Source organism: Moschus berezovskii, chromosome 13, assembly GCF_049115385.1.
Source record: "Moschus berezovskii isolate FMDL1 chromosome 13, NW_MosBer_1.0, whole genome shotgun sequence".
In the NCBI taxonomy this organism is placed as follows: domain Eukaryota; kingdom Metazoa; phylum Chordata; class Mammalia; order Artiodactyla; family Moschidae; genus Moschus; species Moschus berezovskii.
In genome coordinates, this window is record NC_142472.1 from 15,861,732 (window position 1) to 15,874,771 (window position 13,040).

At 46.2% G+C, this 13,040-nt stretch overlaps 1 protein-coding gene across 1 annotated transcript in view; it reads right to left on the minus strand.

Moving 5' to 3' along the window:
• Positions 1–13,040, minus strand: part of LOC148775811 (ATP-binding cassette sub-family C member 4-like) — a 148,804-nt gene that overhangs the window by 91,773 nt on the left and 43,991 nt on the right. Inside the window, exons 12-14 of the mRNA XM_088842650.1 lie at positions 10,400–10,494; positions 10,092–10,178; positions 716–812 (exon numbers count right to left, since the gene is read on the minus strand). Of these exons, the coding sequence (XP_088698776.1) occupies positions 716–812; positions 10,092–10,178; positions 10,400–10,494 (279 nt within the window). The remainder of the gene's footprint in view (positions 1–715; positions 813–10,091; positions 10,179–10,399; positions 10,495–13,040) is intronic.

Below are 13,040 nucleotides of genomic sequence, written 5' to 3' on the forward strand. Positions count from 1 at the left end.
AATAAAAAATTCTAAACAAACTAAACACTTAACAGATTTCTAAACACTTAACAAATTAATTCTAAAGACTTAACAGATTTCATTAGAAGAGTGATGATTCAGTAACCTAGGGTTTATGTGGCTTAGAGTGTGAAAGAAAGTGAAAGTCGCTCAGTCGTGTCCGACTCTTTGCGACCCCATGGACTATACAGTCCATAAAATTCTCCAGGCCAGGGTACTAGAGTGAGTAGCCTTTCCCTTCTCCAGGGGACCTTCCCAACCCAGGGATGGAACCCAGGTCTCCTACATTGCAAGCGGATTCCTTACCAACCGAGCCACAAGGGAAGCCCGAGAGTATAGGCTTACAGTGTAGAAGAGATATTTCTGGGCTTTCCAGGTGGCGCTAGTGGTAAAGAACCTGCCTGCCAATGAGACAGTGTTCGATAATAAGAGACTCAGTTTCAGTTCCTGGGTCGGGAAGATCCCCTGGAGGAGGGCATGGCAACCCCCTCCAGTATTCTTGCCTGGGAAATCCCATGAACAGAAGAGCCTTGCGGGCTACCGGTCTTTGGATTATCCTCCAAGGCATGAACAGCAGCTCTGAGAAGAAGAGGGCATAAAACTCAGGGAGAAGAGGGTATTTACTATGAAGAGAGAGGAGAGTGACCCGCGGGGAGGTCTGTCCTTCAACACACCTGAGTGCTCGCAATTCCACAGACTTCCAGAAACTACTTACATCTTTCAATATCAGAATCTGACTTGCATCTTCTAGGAACTGCAGGTGATGAGTGACTAAGATTGTGATCTTCTCCTCCAACACCTGACAGATACACCTACAATGTAAAAGGCACCATATACAAATGCACATTAATGGGGTGCTTCAGACTGGAAACTTGTATTTTGAAAAGAATAAGACAAAGACTACACAGCAGTCAAAGATCTGCAGTTTAAATACCAAATCAATAATAAAAATCAAATAAGCATAAATCAATTAATCCAACTAGGTTCTTAAGTTTATCAGCAGCAAATTTGAACCTAATCCTGCTTACAAAATTCTAAAAAGCAGTCCACTGAAGGAGGTACAAACAGCTAAGGTTTTTCCCTAAAACTCAGCTTAACAATTACATACGTGTTTCATAAAGAAAGACAATTGAGTAACACTGAGATTCCGAAATTCTACTGAACTAAAATACTTTTTTATTGCTATTTAGGAATGGGAGGAGAGGGATCTATGTCATATAAAAATGTGTACATTTTTAGACGGCTTTCTAAGTGATTATAATTAATGATGTAAACATTCCGTTCCGTTTCGTTCCGTTCCGTCGCTCAGTCGTGTCCGACCCTATGCGACCCCGTGGACTATAGCCTACCAGGCTTCTCTGTCCATGGGATTCTCCAAGCAAGAGTACTGGAGTGGGTTGCCATTTCCTTCTCCAGGGGATCTTCCCGACCCAGGGATCGAACCCGGGTCTCCCGCATTGGAGGCAGACGCTTTAACCTTTAGCCAGCAGGGAAGCGATGTAAACATTAACAACAACAACAAAAAAACTAATAGATTCTAGGTAATCTTTGCCACAGTGCATTTGCTAGACATTTGTTCCCAAAGAATGTTAGATAAAAAATGAATGCCAGCGTGGCCTCCATTAGTCTCTGCAATATTCCCAGTTCCATCCAGGAAGCAAGTCTTCTTCCATTAGGACTGAACACTTTCCAAACATGAAAATAAAAGAATGGAATGCAAATGGCCCGAATCACAGTAGAAGTCACCCAACGTCTCAGAGCACGTGCCAGTTCTCTATAGTCAAGATCCCCCTCACTATTCAACCTTAAATTTTTTCACAGGAAAAATAAATGCTTCTACATTTTGAACACAGACCCCTAGGAACTCAGCCCCAGTCTAACCCCAAAGGGTCCACAACCCCTCGAAGGAAGCAAGTGCCCAGGTCTGGGGCCCCCGTGACCACAGGCAGGTCTGAGTGCCCCAGCCCTTCGCAGAGAAAATCTCAGGAACCTGGGCCAGAGCTCAGCCTGTGAGTGAGTCAGACGGAGAATCTGGAGGCAGCAGACTACAGCTCAGTCCCTCTCAGGAGCCTGACGACATCAGACAAGAGACTAAACCTCAGTTTCTTCATCTCAGAAGAACGTCAATGACAACGTCATCCACATGTTCTGAGAAATCAAACCACCAACACGCTCAGTAAACGTGAGCCCCTTTCTCCACTCCTCCCTAGCCACAAGTGGCCCTGTGCTTTGGACTCAGGACAGAAGAGTCCTAAGGGGACATTCTGGACACTGGGTCTGTGATCAGAAGCAGGACTCCAGGACATAGACACACAAACCATCGCTTCATTAAGTCGAAAAGGATTCATTAACATCTGTTAGTTCAGCGTTCATACTGTTTCTGGACTAACACTTTTTTCAGATATAGTACTAAAGCATTTAAATAGAATTTTTTCTCCTTAATTCATAATTACCTGCCAGTAGTCTCAGAAGATTTGTTAATTGTTAGAAGACTGGATTTGTTAATCAGATTCAGTTCAGTTCAGTCGCTCAGTCGTGTCCGACTCTCCGCGACCCCATGAATCACAGCACGCCAGGCCTCCCTGTCCATCACCAACTCCCGGAGTACACTCAAATTCATGTTCACAGAGTCGGTGATGCCATCCAGCCATCTCATTCTCGGTCGTCCCCTTCTCCTCCCGCCCCCAACCTTTCCCAGCATCAGAGTCTTTTCCAGTGAGTCAACTCGTCGCATGAGGTGGCCAAAGTATTGCAGTTTCAGCTTTAGCATCAGTCCCTCCAATGAACATCCAGGATTGATCTCCTTTAGAATGGACTGGTTGGATCTCCTTGCAGTATAAGGGACTCTCAAGAGTCTTCTCCAACACCACAGTTCAAAAGCATCGATTCTTCGGCGATCAGCTTTCTTCACAGTCCAACTCTCACATCCATACATGACCACGGGAAAAACCATTGCCTTGACTAGACGGACCTTGGTTGGCAAAGTAATGTCTCTGCTTTTTAATATACTATCAAGGTTGGTCATAACTTTCCTTCCAAGGCGTGGACTGTTATGTCCAAGATGGACCAACACAAAAGTTTTAAAATGTTTTCTCAACAGTCTATCACAGATGAGGTAACATAATTATAACAAAGTGATCAGTTGATGGCTTTATATTTTTTCCTAAAAAATACTTTTATACAAATCATTAGGAAGATACACTATTTTCCAAGTTTTTAGATTAAAAGTTTCCAACAAATGACATAGAAATTACTGAGTTAGCAACCAGTTGTTTAGCCGTTATCCTGATAAAGACTGTGTTAATCCTATAATCCCACATATAATCATATAAGGGCTGGCTCCTGATAGCTCAGTTGGTAAAAAATCTGCCTGCAGTGAGGGAGACCTTGCTTTGATCCCTGGGTTGGGAAGATCCCCTGAAGGAGGGAAAAGCTACCCACTCCAGTATTCTGGCCTGAAGAATTCCATGGACTGTATAGTCCATGGGATCACAAAGAGTCGGACAAGACTGAGTGACTCTCACTTCTCAGTTTAAGAGAGGACACATCCCATGGTGGAGGGGACACAAATGAAACAGAATCCCCACCTCCATTCATTCAATCAGCAGAGGTTTGTTGAGGAGCCGGGCACTGTCCTAAGTGCTGAGGATACGCTGACGTCAAGACAGAAGACAACACTCTGCACCATGTACAGGGGGACGCACTGAACGATTATAGAAAATGCACTATTGGGCCGTGATGTGTGCTCTAAAGAAAAAGCAAGGGGGGCTGCTGTCTTAGATAGGGAGACACGGGAGCCCTGAGACTGTCTAGGGAAACATCCTGGAAGAAGATACAGCAGGTGCAGGGGTCCTGGGACTGAACACGCTGGGCTGAGGCCCCTTTCTGCATTTACAGCTTGGGGGCGGATAGGGAGACTCATAAATGGTCAAGTGCACCCACTGACGGAGAAGGCAATGCCAAGCCACTCCAGTACTCTTGCCTAGAAAATCCCATGGATGGAGGAGTCTGGTGGGCTGCAGTCCGTGGGGTCGCTAAGGGTCGGACACGACTGAGCGACTTCACTTTCACACATTGGAGAAGGAAATGGCAACCCACTCCAGTGTTCTTGCCTGGAGAATCCCAGGGACGGGGGAGCCTGGTGGGCTTCCGTCTATGGGGTCACACAGAGTCGGACACGACTGAAGTGACTTTGCAGCAGCAGCACCCACTGAGGGCTGTGGGAAGACAGAGGGCACGGGCGCCCCCTGGAGGAGCAGGAGGGAACGGCAGGGCCCACCTTCCTTCTGTGTCCTGGCACACTGCTCCCTGGCTCTGGGACAGAGGGACCAGTGTGCACAGACAGACAGGACTCCCTGAGAAAGGACCCCCACGGAGCCAGCACAGCTGGACACCAAGTGGGGGTGGAGCTGCAAAGGCTGAGGGGGGCAGACAGCAAAGAAGCCTGTTCTCTGTTTGAGGGCCTGGAGCTGCTTCCTGAATGTGAAGAGGGGTCTGAGAAGGGCTGGAGCAGGAGGGTGAGCTGTGTAGACAGCAGCGTGGGAGTCTGATCAGGACAGACCTGAAGACTTGAAAATGCAGGAGGCGGGGGTCTTGGATGGGCTGAACCAGGACCGGATTCACAGCTGGACACAGGTGAGACGGCATCAGTTCACCCAAAGCCCCTCACCTTCTGCAGCTGATGGAACCCATTTAGTGTTTACAGCATAATGTAAAACTCATGAACCGTAATGACCTTCCTTCATGACTGAAGGAATCTGTTCCTCGTAAGTAAAAGTGTGATTTATTTACTTTTAATACAAAACCCTTCACATGACTAAGTTTCCACGTGACCACCATCTCTCATAGCATATTGTTCTGTCCAGTTCTCTAACTTGAGAACACTCCAGTTGCTGCTGAGTGATTTCCTAATTTGCTTTCATGCTCTCTGCTTTTACTTTAAGTCACCCTAGAGGATGTGGTTCTCATTAGCAAACAACAGTTTTAAGCCTGCTTCTATCAAATATATATCCAAAGTGGTGCACCCAAAATATTTGAGAGGATTTTATAAATATCTCCTGTGTTCAAAAAAGAGCTCAGGAGAACTTCTGTGATCAGCACACTATATTTGACACCAACTGCCTTTCCCTGTGACACAGATACAATGGCCAGTAGAATCTGTTCCTGCCCTGATGGAGAACTTGTGCAGATGTACACAAGACAGGGTGATACACATTTGTGAGCTCAGGGTGGGGCGCTGGGAACAAAGAGGCTGAGATACTCATGATGCCAGGAGGGTGGGGGTGGGGAATCCCTGTCACAGCACTAGCGCCTGTCACTGAACTCATGACAAGACACAAGGCACTTCTATAAGCGAAAATCCATCAAGCCATGAACAGGAGAGCCTGGGAAAGGGAGGTCAGATCAGAGAGCTGGAGGCCACGCCATGTGTCATCTGCCCTGTTCTCTCTTGTTCCCAAAGATTCGTGCTTGTCTGTGTGTTACAATATACCTAACATGAAAGTTACCATTTTAACAATTTTACGCATAGAGCTCAGTGGCATTAAGTACATTCACATAGTTGTGCAGCCATCACCACCATCCAACTGCACAACTCTTTCATCACCCCAACACTGAGCACATTTTACAGACGGGCAGGTTCTGCAGACTAACAACCCCTGCTTAGTGGATGTGGAATCCCAGCTCCTTGTGTCCAGAGCTCAGAGCTCCTCACACGTCTCCCTCTCACACACTGGACTCTGCTGAAGTCTTTTTACTTTGCTATTCTGGACCTGCTGTAAATCAGTCACGTCCCCTCAGATTCACTTGACACTTTAACCTGTATACTTTAATACTGTAGAATTCAGTGACAGAGACTTTTAAAAGGTAATCATCACCCTTAGTATACTGGACCTAATCTAATCTGACCGGTGTGCTTAGATGAAGAGGAGACTAAGATATAAGGACATGGACACAGGCATGTAAGTCAGTGAAGTTAGAACAGACCCCCTCATCGTGCACAAAAATAAACTCAAAATCGATTAAAGACTTAATCATAAGATGTGACACCATAAAACTGCTAGAAGAGATTAGAGGCAAACTTTCTCTGACATAAATTATACCAATGTTTTCTTAGGTCAGTCTCCTAAGGCAATAGAAATAAAAGTAAAGATATACAAACGGGGGCTTCTCTGGTGGCGCACTGGTAAAGAATCCATGTGCCAATGCAGGAGACACAGGTTTGATCCCTGGTGGTCCTAGAGGATCCCACATGCCACGGAGCAACGAAGTCCATGGACCGCAACTCCTGGGCCTGTGCTCTGGGGCCCAGGAGCCATAACCATTGAGCCCACACACCCTAGAGCCGGTGCTCTGCTTGAGAGGAGCCACTGAAATAAGAAGCCCACACACTGCAACTAGAGAGAAGCCCCTGCTCATCGCAACTAGAGGGAAAGCCCCACAGCAACAAAGAGCCAACACAGCCATAAATAAATAATTATTTTTTAATTAAAAAATGTAAACAAATGGGATGTAATCAAACTTACAAGCTTTTGCACAGTAAATGATACCATAAACACAATGAAGAGACAACCTACGGAATGGGAGAAAATACTACAAATGATGTGACCAACAAGGGCTTAATTTCCAAAATATACAAACAGCTCACGCAACTCAACAATAACAAAAAATCCAATCAAAAAAGAGGCAGAAGAACTAAATAGACATTTCTCCAAAGGACACATACAGATGGCCAATAGGCACATGAAAAGAAGCTCACCATTTTGAATTACTGCTGCTGCTAAGTCACTTCAGTCATGTCCGACTCTGTGTGACCCCATAGACGGAAGCCCACCAGGCTCCCCCATCCCTGGGATTCTCCAGGCAAGAACACTGGAGTGGGTTGCCATTTCCTTCTCCAATGTGTGAAAGTGAAAGTGAAGTCGCTCAGCCATGTCCGACCCTTAGCGACCCCACAGACTGCAGCCTACCAGGCTCCTCCATCCATGGGATTTTCTAGGCAAGAGTACTGGAGTGGCTTGCCATTGCCTTCTCCATTTGAATTACTAGAGAAACGCAAATCAAAACTGCAATGAGGTATCACCTCACGCCAGTCAGAATGGTCATTATTAAAATAACAGTGGCTGAGGGGGAATGGAGTAAAGGGAACCCTCCTACACTGCTGGTGGGAATATCAGTTGTTGCAGGCATTATGGAAAACACTATGGAGGTTCCTCAGAAAACTAAAAACAGAATTACCTTATAATCCAGTAATCCCACTCCTGAGCATATATCTGGAGGAAACTATAGATCAAATACACGTGCACCCCTATGTTCACAGCAAAACTATTCACAATAGCCGAAACATGGAAATAACCTAAATGTCCATAGAGAAATGAATGGATAAAGAAGATGTGATACATACAGATGATGCAATACCACTAGCCATTAAAAAAGGAAAGAAAGAATACCATTTGCAAAAATGTGGATGGACCTAGACTTTATCATACTAAGTGAAGTAAGTCAGAAAAAGACAAATATCATAAATCACTTATATGTGGAATGTAAAATATGACAAAAATGAACCTATCTACAAACCAGAAACAGACTCATAGACATAGTGAACAGACTTGGGGTTGCATGGGTGGAGGGGGTGTGGGGGAGGGATGGACTGGAATTTGGGGTTAGCAGATGCAAACTATTATGTGTATAATGGACAGACAACACGGTCCTACAGTATAGTGCAGCAAACTATATTCAATATCCTGAGATAAACCATAATGAAAGAGTATTAAAAAGAATGTATAGCTGTGTATAACTGAGTCACTTTGCTGTACAAAGAAATTAACACAATAGTGTAAATCAACTATATTTCAATAAAAACTTTAAAAAAATGGACAGAGACACAGGGGTGCTCAAGGACAGAGGGAAGACCATGTGAGGACACAGCGAAGTGGATGCCACCAGTAGCCAAGGAGAGCATTCTCAGCAGAAACCAAACCTGCCAACACGCTGAACTTCCAGCCTTGAGAACTGTGATAGAATTAATTTCTATTCTTCAAGCACCCCCATCTGTGACAACTTGCTATAGACTGAATGTTTTTGTCCTCAAAATTCATGCATTAAAAGCTATTCCCCACTGTGTTGGTATTAGGAGGTGGGGCCATCGGGAGGATCAGGTCATGAGGGTGGAACCTGCATATACAGGATTAGTGTCCTGATTAAAGGAACCACATGACACCCTCACCCCTTCCACCACGTGAGGACCCAGGGATCAGACCCTCACCGGATGCTGAATCTCTCAACACCCTGACCTTGGACTCTCAGCCTCCAGAACCGACAGAGATAAACTTCCATTATTTCTAAGCCACCCAGGCTACGTTCTCCTGTGAGAGCAGCCTGAACAGACACAGCCCCAGCAAACTGACACAGGGCCTCCCAGCAAGAATTTCCAAACAGCTTCTCTTTGCCAAACAACCAGCCTCCTCCAGGTGAGGACGTGTCTGTGTTCTCCTCAGAGCCCTGCTTCCTCCTCCCTCCACAGCTAAGCTTCTACTCTCCCTTCAGCAAAAGAACTGGGTCCTCTTCTCAGCCTTCAAACACCTGCCCAGCCTGCAGGCCCCCAGGGCATATCCTGCCCAGCCCCGGGCACAGGGAGCCCTCCAACTTCAGGGAAAGCCTCCAGCTGCCACCTCCACTTCCACTTAGTATTTCCTACCCTCTATGGAAACTCGCTAAACCGTGACTCTGCTGAGCTTTCCCAGGCATCTGTCTTAACAAGCTCCACATAGAGACAGGTTCCTCAGAGGCAGGAATGAGAGCCGGGCGTCCTCGTCTCCCTTATTTGGCCCAGTGTGTTCCTTCCCCTCTCCTGGCTCACCGTCCTCCTAGTAAACTGAGAGGTTTTGTGTAGGAACATCTGTAAGGGCATCGACCTCAGTGTATACAGCAGGACATTCATAAGTGCAGCTGGAAGGCTTGTTGGCTTTACAAGGTGAACGAGAGCTAGGGAACTAACTGTGGGGTAGGTATGGAGGCTGTTTCAGAAAAGGGGAACTCATGAGGCTTTCAAAGAGGCCAGTCTAGACTCCACCAGAGGCCTCGGTCAGCGTGTGTTAGGACAGAGAGGCATCAGAGCTCTTCTCCTTCAGGAGTTCTGCGGCCAAGAAAGAGCCACTGACAACACATTCCAGAAACGAAGTGAGAGTCAGGACTTCAACCAAGATACCGAGTTTCAACTTCAAGGTTACCCTACATGAGGGTCTAAGCATTAATTCTAGTAAGGATCCATGAAGCAACGTTAAACAACTGAGTCATACTCAGATGTGAAGTAAATCATTTGCAAATTCTAGGCAATGGCACCCCACTCCAGTACTCTTGCCTGGAAGATCCCATGGATGGAGGAGCCTGGTGGGCTGCAGTCCATGGGGTCGCTAAGAGTCAGACATGACTGAGCGACTTCACTTTCACTTTTCACTTTCATGTATTGGAGAAGGGAATGGCAACCCACTCCAGTATTCTTGCCTGGAGAATCCCAGGGATGGCGGAGCCTGGTGGGCTGCCGTCTATGGGGTCACACAGAGTTGGACACGACTGAAGCGATTTAGCAGCAGCAGCAGCAGTCTTTATTAAGTGTTTCCAAACCAACGGATTAATTCATAAGCATAAACCAATAGTCTTTCCATGGAAGTCCTATGTCAGTACTGAAAACTTCACTTCTAATGTGCCTTCAACGCATGATGGAGGAAAAGGACTGGTATCCAGTTACCAGGTTACCAAGTCCTACTCTCTGATTTAAAATTTTTACATTGCCCTTTTTATCCCTGGGTTCTGGATCCATCAACTGCAAGTCATGGGGGAATCTATCATCTATCCCTCACTCCCTAAAGCATGTACCCCACTCTCCTCCACACACTGGAAGCACCTGCTGTATTTTCCTGTCCTGACCTCATCATGATGTAAGATTTCTCTACAATGGATCTTCTTGGAGGGGACGGAGGGACACCAGGGCAGAGGGAGCTGAGTCTCCTGAGCACAAAGGCCTTCCTGAGCTCCCTTCCCTGATCCCTACAGGGCTCCTGGAAAGAAGAAATGATATAAAACAGCAAACTCACTGTTCAAACAAGTGCCTGCTGACTTTTGCATCCACTGCGCTGAGAGGATCGTCCAGGAGGTAGATGTCTGCGTCCTGATACACGGCTCTAGAAAACAGAAAGACGTCAGGAGAGGACACTTCACATTCCCTGGGTCTCATCTCTGAATCATGATGGTGTCCAACAACTTCATGTTCCTCCTACAAGCCCAGGGAAAGGACCAAGTCCCTGCTTCACACAGGCCCACCCAGTGAGCGGGGTCTGCGTGCTCACATCCACTAGGATCCGCGGAGGAGGACGGGCAGGGTGGCAACTGAAACCCCATTTACCTGGCAAGGCTGACCCGGGCTTTCTGCCCTTCACTCAGCGGGGTTCCTCCGTCTCCTGTCACAGTTTGATCTCCTTCCTCCAAATTCCGCAAATCCTGTATGGAGATAGAAAAGGAAAAAAAGAAAATCATTTAAAATGTGTTCTGCCATCCTAACCTTTTAGCATCAGATCTTCATACAAGTGTTTAATCAACAGCAATGTGCTTATTTCATAGTGACTAAACTATAACCAGGAAAATTAAACTCTCAGGGCTTTCCACTTGCTTTCATTCTGTATTTTTTCAAAGCATTTTACCACTTTAACAGGTATTTATTGAGGATTGACTATATACCAGACACCGTTCTGGGCACAATGAATTCAGCCACGGGGAAACAGAGCCCTTAGAATTTCTTTCCACTGTGGGAGATGATAATGTGGAAAATTAACCTTAGCACAAGGACTGAGGCTGAGAAGGAAAAGGAAGCCGGCCCAGGGGGTGGAGAGTGAAGGAGGGAAGTGAGTCCACACTGGGATGGGAGGGCTCTGCTCAGAGGGGGTGTGAGCAGATCTGGGGGGGAGCTCAGGCAGACCTGGAGAGGCTGCGCTTCACAGAGGGAGGGGCGGGTGCAGGGGCCCCAGGAGACGCCCAAGGGGTTCAGGACAAGGAGGCCGGAGGGCAGAGTGAGAATGAGGGGAGTGAGGGGGGCAGACAGAGCAGGAGGAGCCTGGGGGCACTCCAGTAAGAGGGGAGGGGGAGGGGAGGACTGACATGGTCTGAGCTTTACAAGGAAACTCCTGCGCTTTGCAGAGACCAGGCAGGAAGTGGGGAAGGGTAAAGGCAAATACAAGCGAGGACATTACTGGAATAAGCTAGAAAACAGTGGGAATGGAGAGACGGGGTCACACTCCAGACACATTTGGAAGGCAAAGTTGTAAGACCTGCTGACAGGTTGGGTGTGGCTCTAAGAGGAAGGGGAAGGACAGGGTCTCCATTTACTGAGCTGGGGAAGACGGTGGAGGCAGGTTTAGGAGACATCCCTGAGGACGAGCAGAGACACGCTGTCGGTGACGTCACAGTGCAGCTGGACATGCAGAGGTGAAGGTCTGTGCTAGAGACACAGCTGTGAGGGCTGGAGGCCCAGGAGGTGAAGGCACAGGACTTGTTTTATCCCAAGTTACCAGCTTTCCTGATCTTGGTCTCTGCTTCTCACTTTCAGAGAAGGGATAACACCTCGCCAGTGTCTTCGCAGTGATAGTTAGGGCAAGTCATAGAGTGACATACAAGGTCTGTACAAGAAATGGGAGCAGAAAGAGCAGGCTGGGCAGAAAAACCAAAAGGAAACAGTGTGCTCGACGTACATCAAGCAGATCAGCTGGACTAAGTTGATGCTTCTCTGTGAAAGCAGGAAAAACTCAGAGTTAAGAAGGATATGAAGCTTTGACTTGAGGATCTGGGAATCTACCATAAGTTATATTTGAATATTATTTAAGAAGTAAATGGGCAAATCAGTCTATTTTCCCCAGAGTATCTGGGGAAATTAAAAAAAAAAATGACAAAACTATCGCCCAAATGACAAGATAACAATCATGTTTAAGTTACACAATTATTATGTTAGAAATCTTTGAATTATATACTAAGCTCCCCAGGCATCCACCTAAGATACACAGCAGTACCTTCTGCAGATGATGCCCTCATTCTCTGTCTCTACTTTAGCAAATCTGGGGAGAAAGCAGGTAGCACACTGGAGTCTGCGTGATAAACAAGTCCTTTGATCTCCCTAAGTCTCACATTCCTCTTCTACAGAACGTGCGACAAAAACAAGAGTCACTAAACTCAAAAGCGAGATCACCCTCTATAAGTGGAAAAAGTACTAGAATTGATTATAACTTGCTACTGGTGGCTGATGCCTATTTTCCCATCAAACCAATAGCAGGACCACATTCACAGTGTGGGTCATAACATGCAAAGCACACGACCATAAAGAGAAGAAAAAGTGTCCACAAAACCCTCCCTGACAGGCACACAGACACACAGGTTCCCTGCTCACTCAAAGCTTAACCAGGTTATATCCAATGAAAGGCAGCAATTGATCTGTCATGAAGATTCATTATTATTTCATCTTCTTTGTTGAGTTCAGAAATTATTACCATCTCTTGATTTGGTTTTCGTGAACAACAATGAGACATTTTAAACAGGTTCCCAGCCCTACATTCATACACACACACACACACACACACACACCCATACATAGTTATTGGCCTCTGTTTCACTGTTTAAGTCCTCCCAAACTGTTCCACTTAGCTTTTACGCTTTAATTCTACATTGTTTCATTTTGCTTAACAAAACAGTAACAAGTCATAGCACAGCAACCGTAACCAAGTTCTAGAAAAAGCACCTAAATCCACTCATTCACTTAGCACAGTTGGGGCACAAGAAACAGACTCTCTCCGAGTCTGGCAGCAAGACTGCGGCTGTGTTGTTGACTCTGATCATTATCTGTGGACCAGCCCCAAATGGGAAAACCATTTCACAGTATTAGCAACAAAATCCAAGTCAAGCTAAATTCCTAGCCACCACTTTCCAATTAGGTTAAAGGGAAAAGCCTAACTTGAGTATAGACTACAATTCCCCCCACTGATAGAAAAGTGTTCTTATTCATG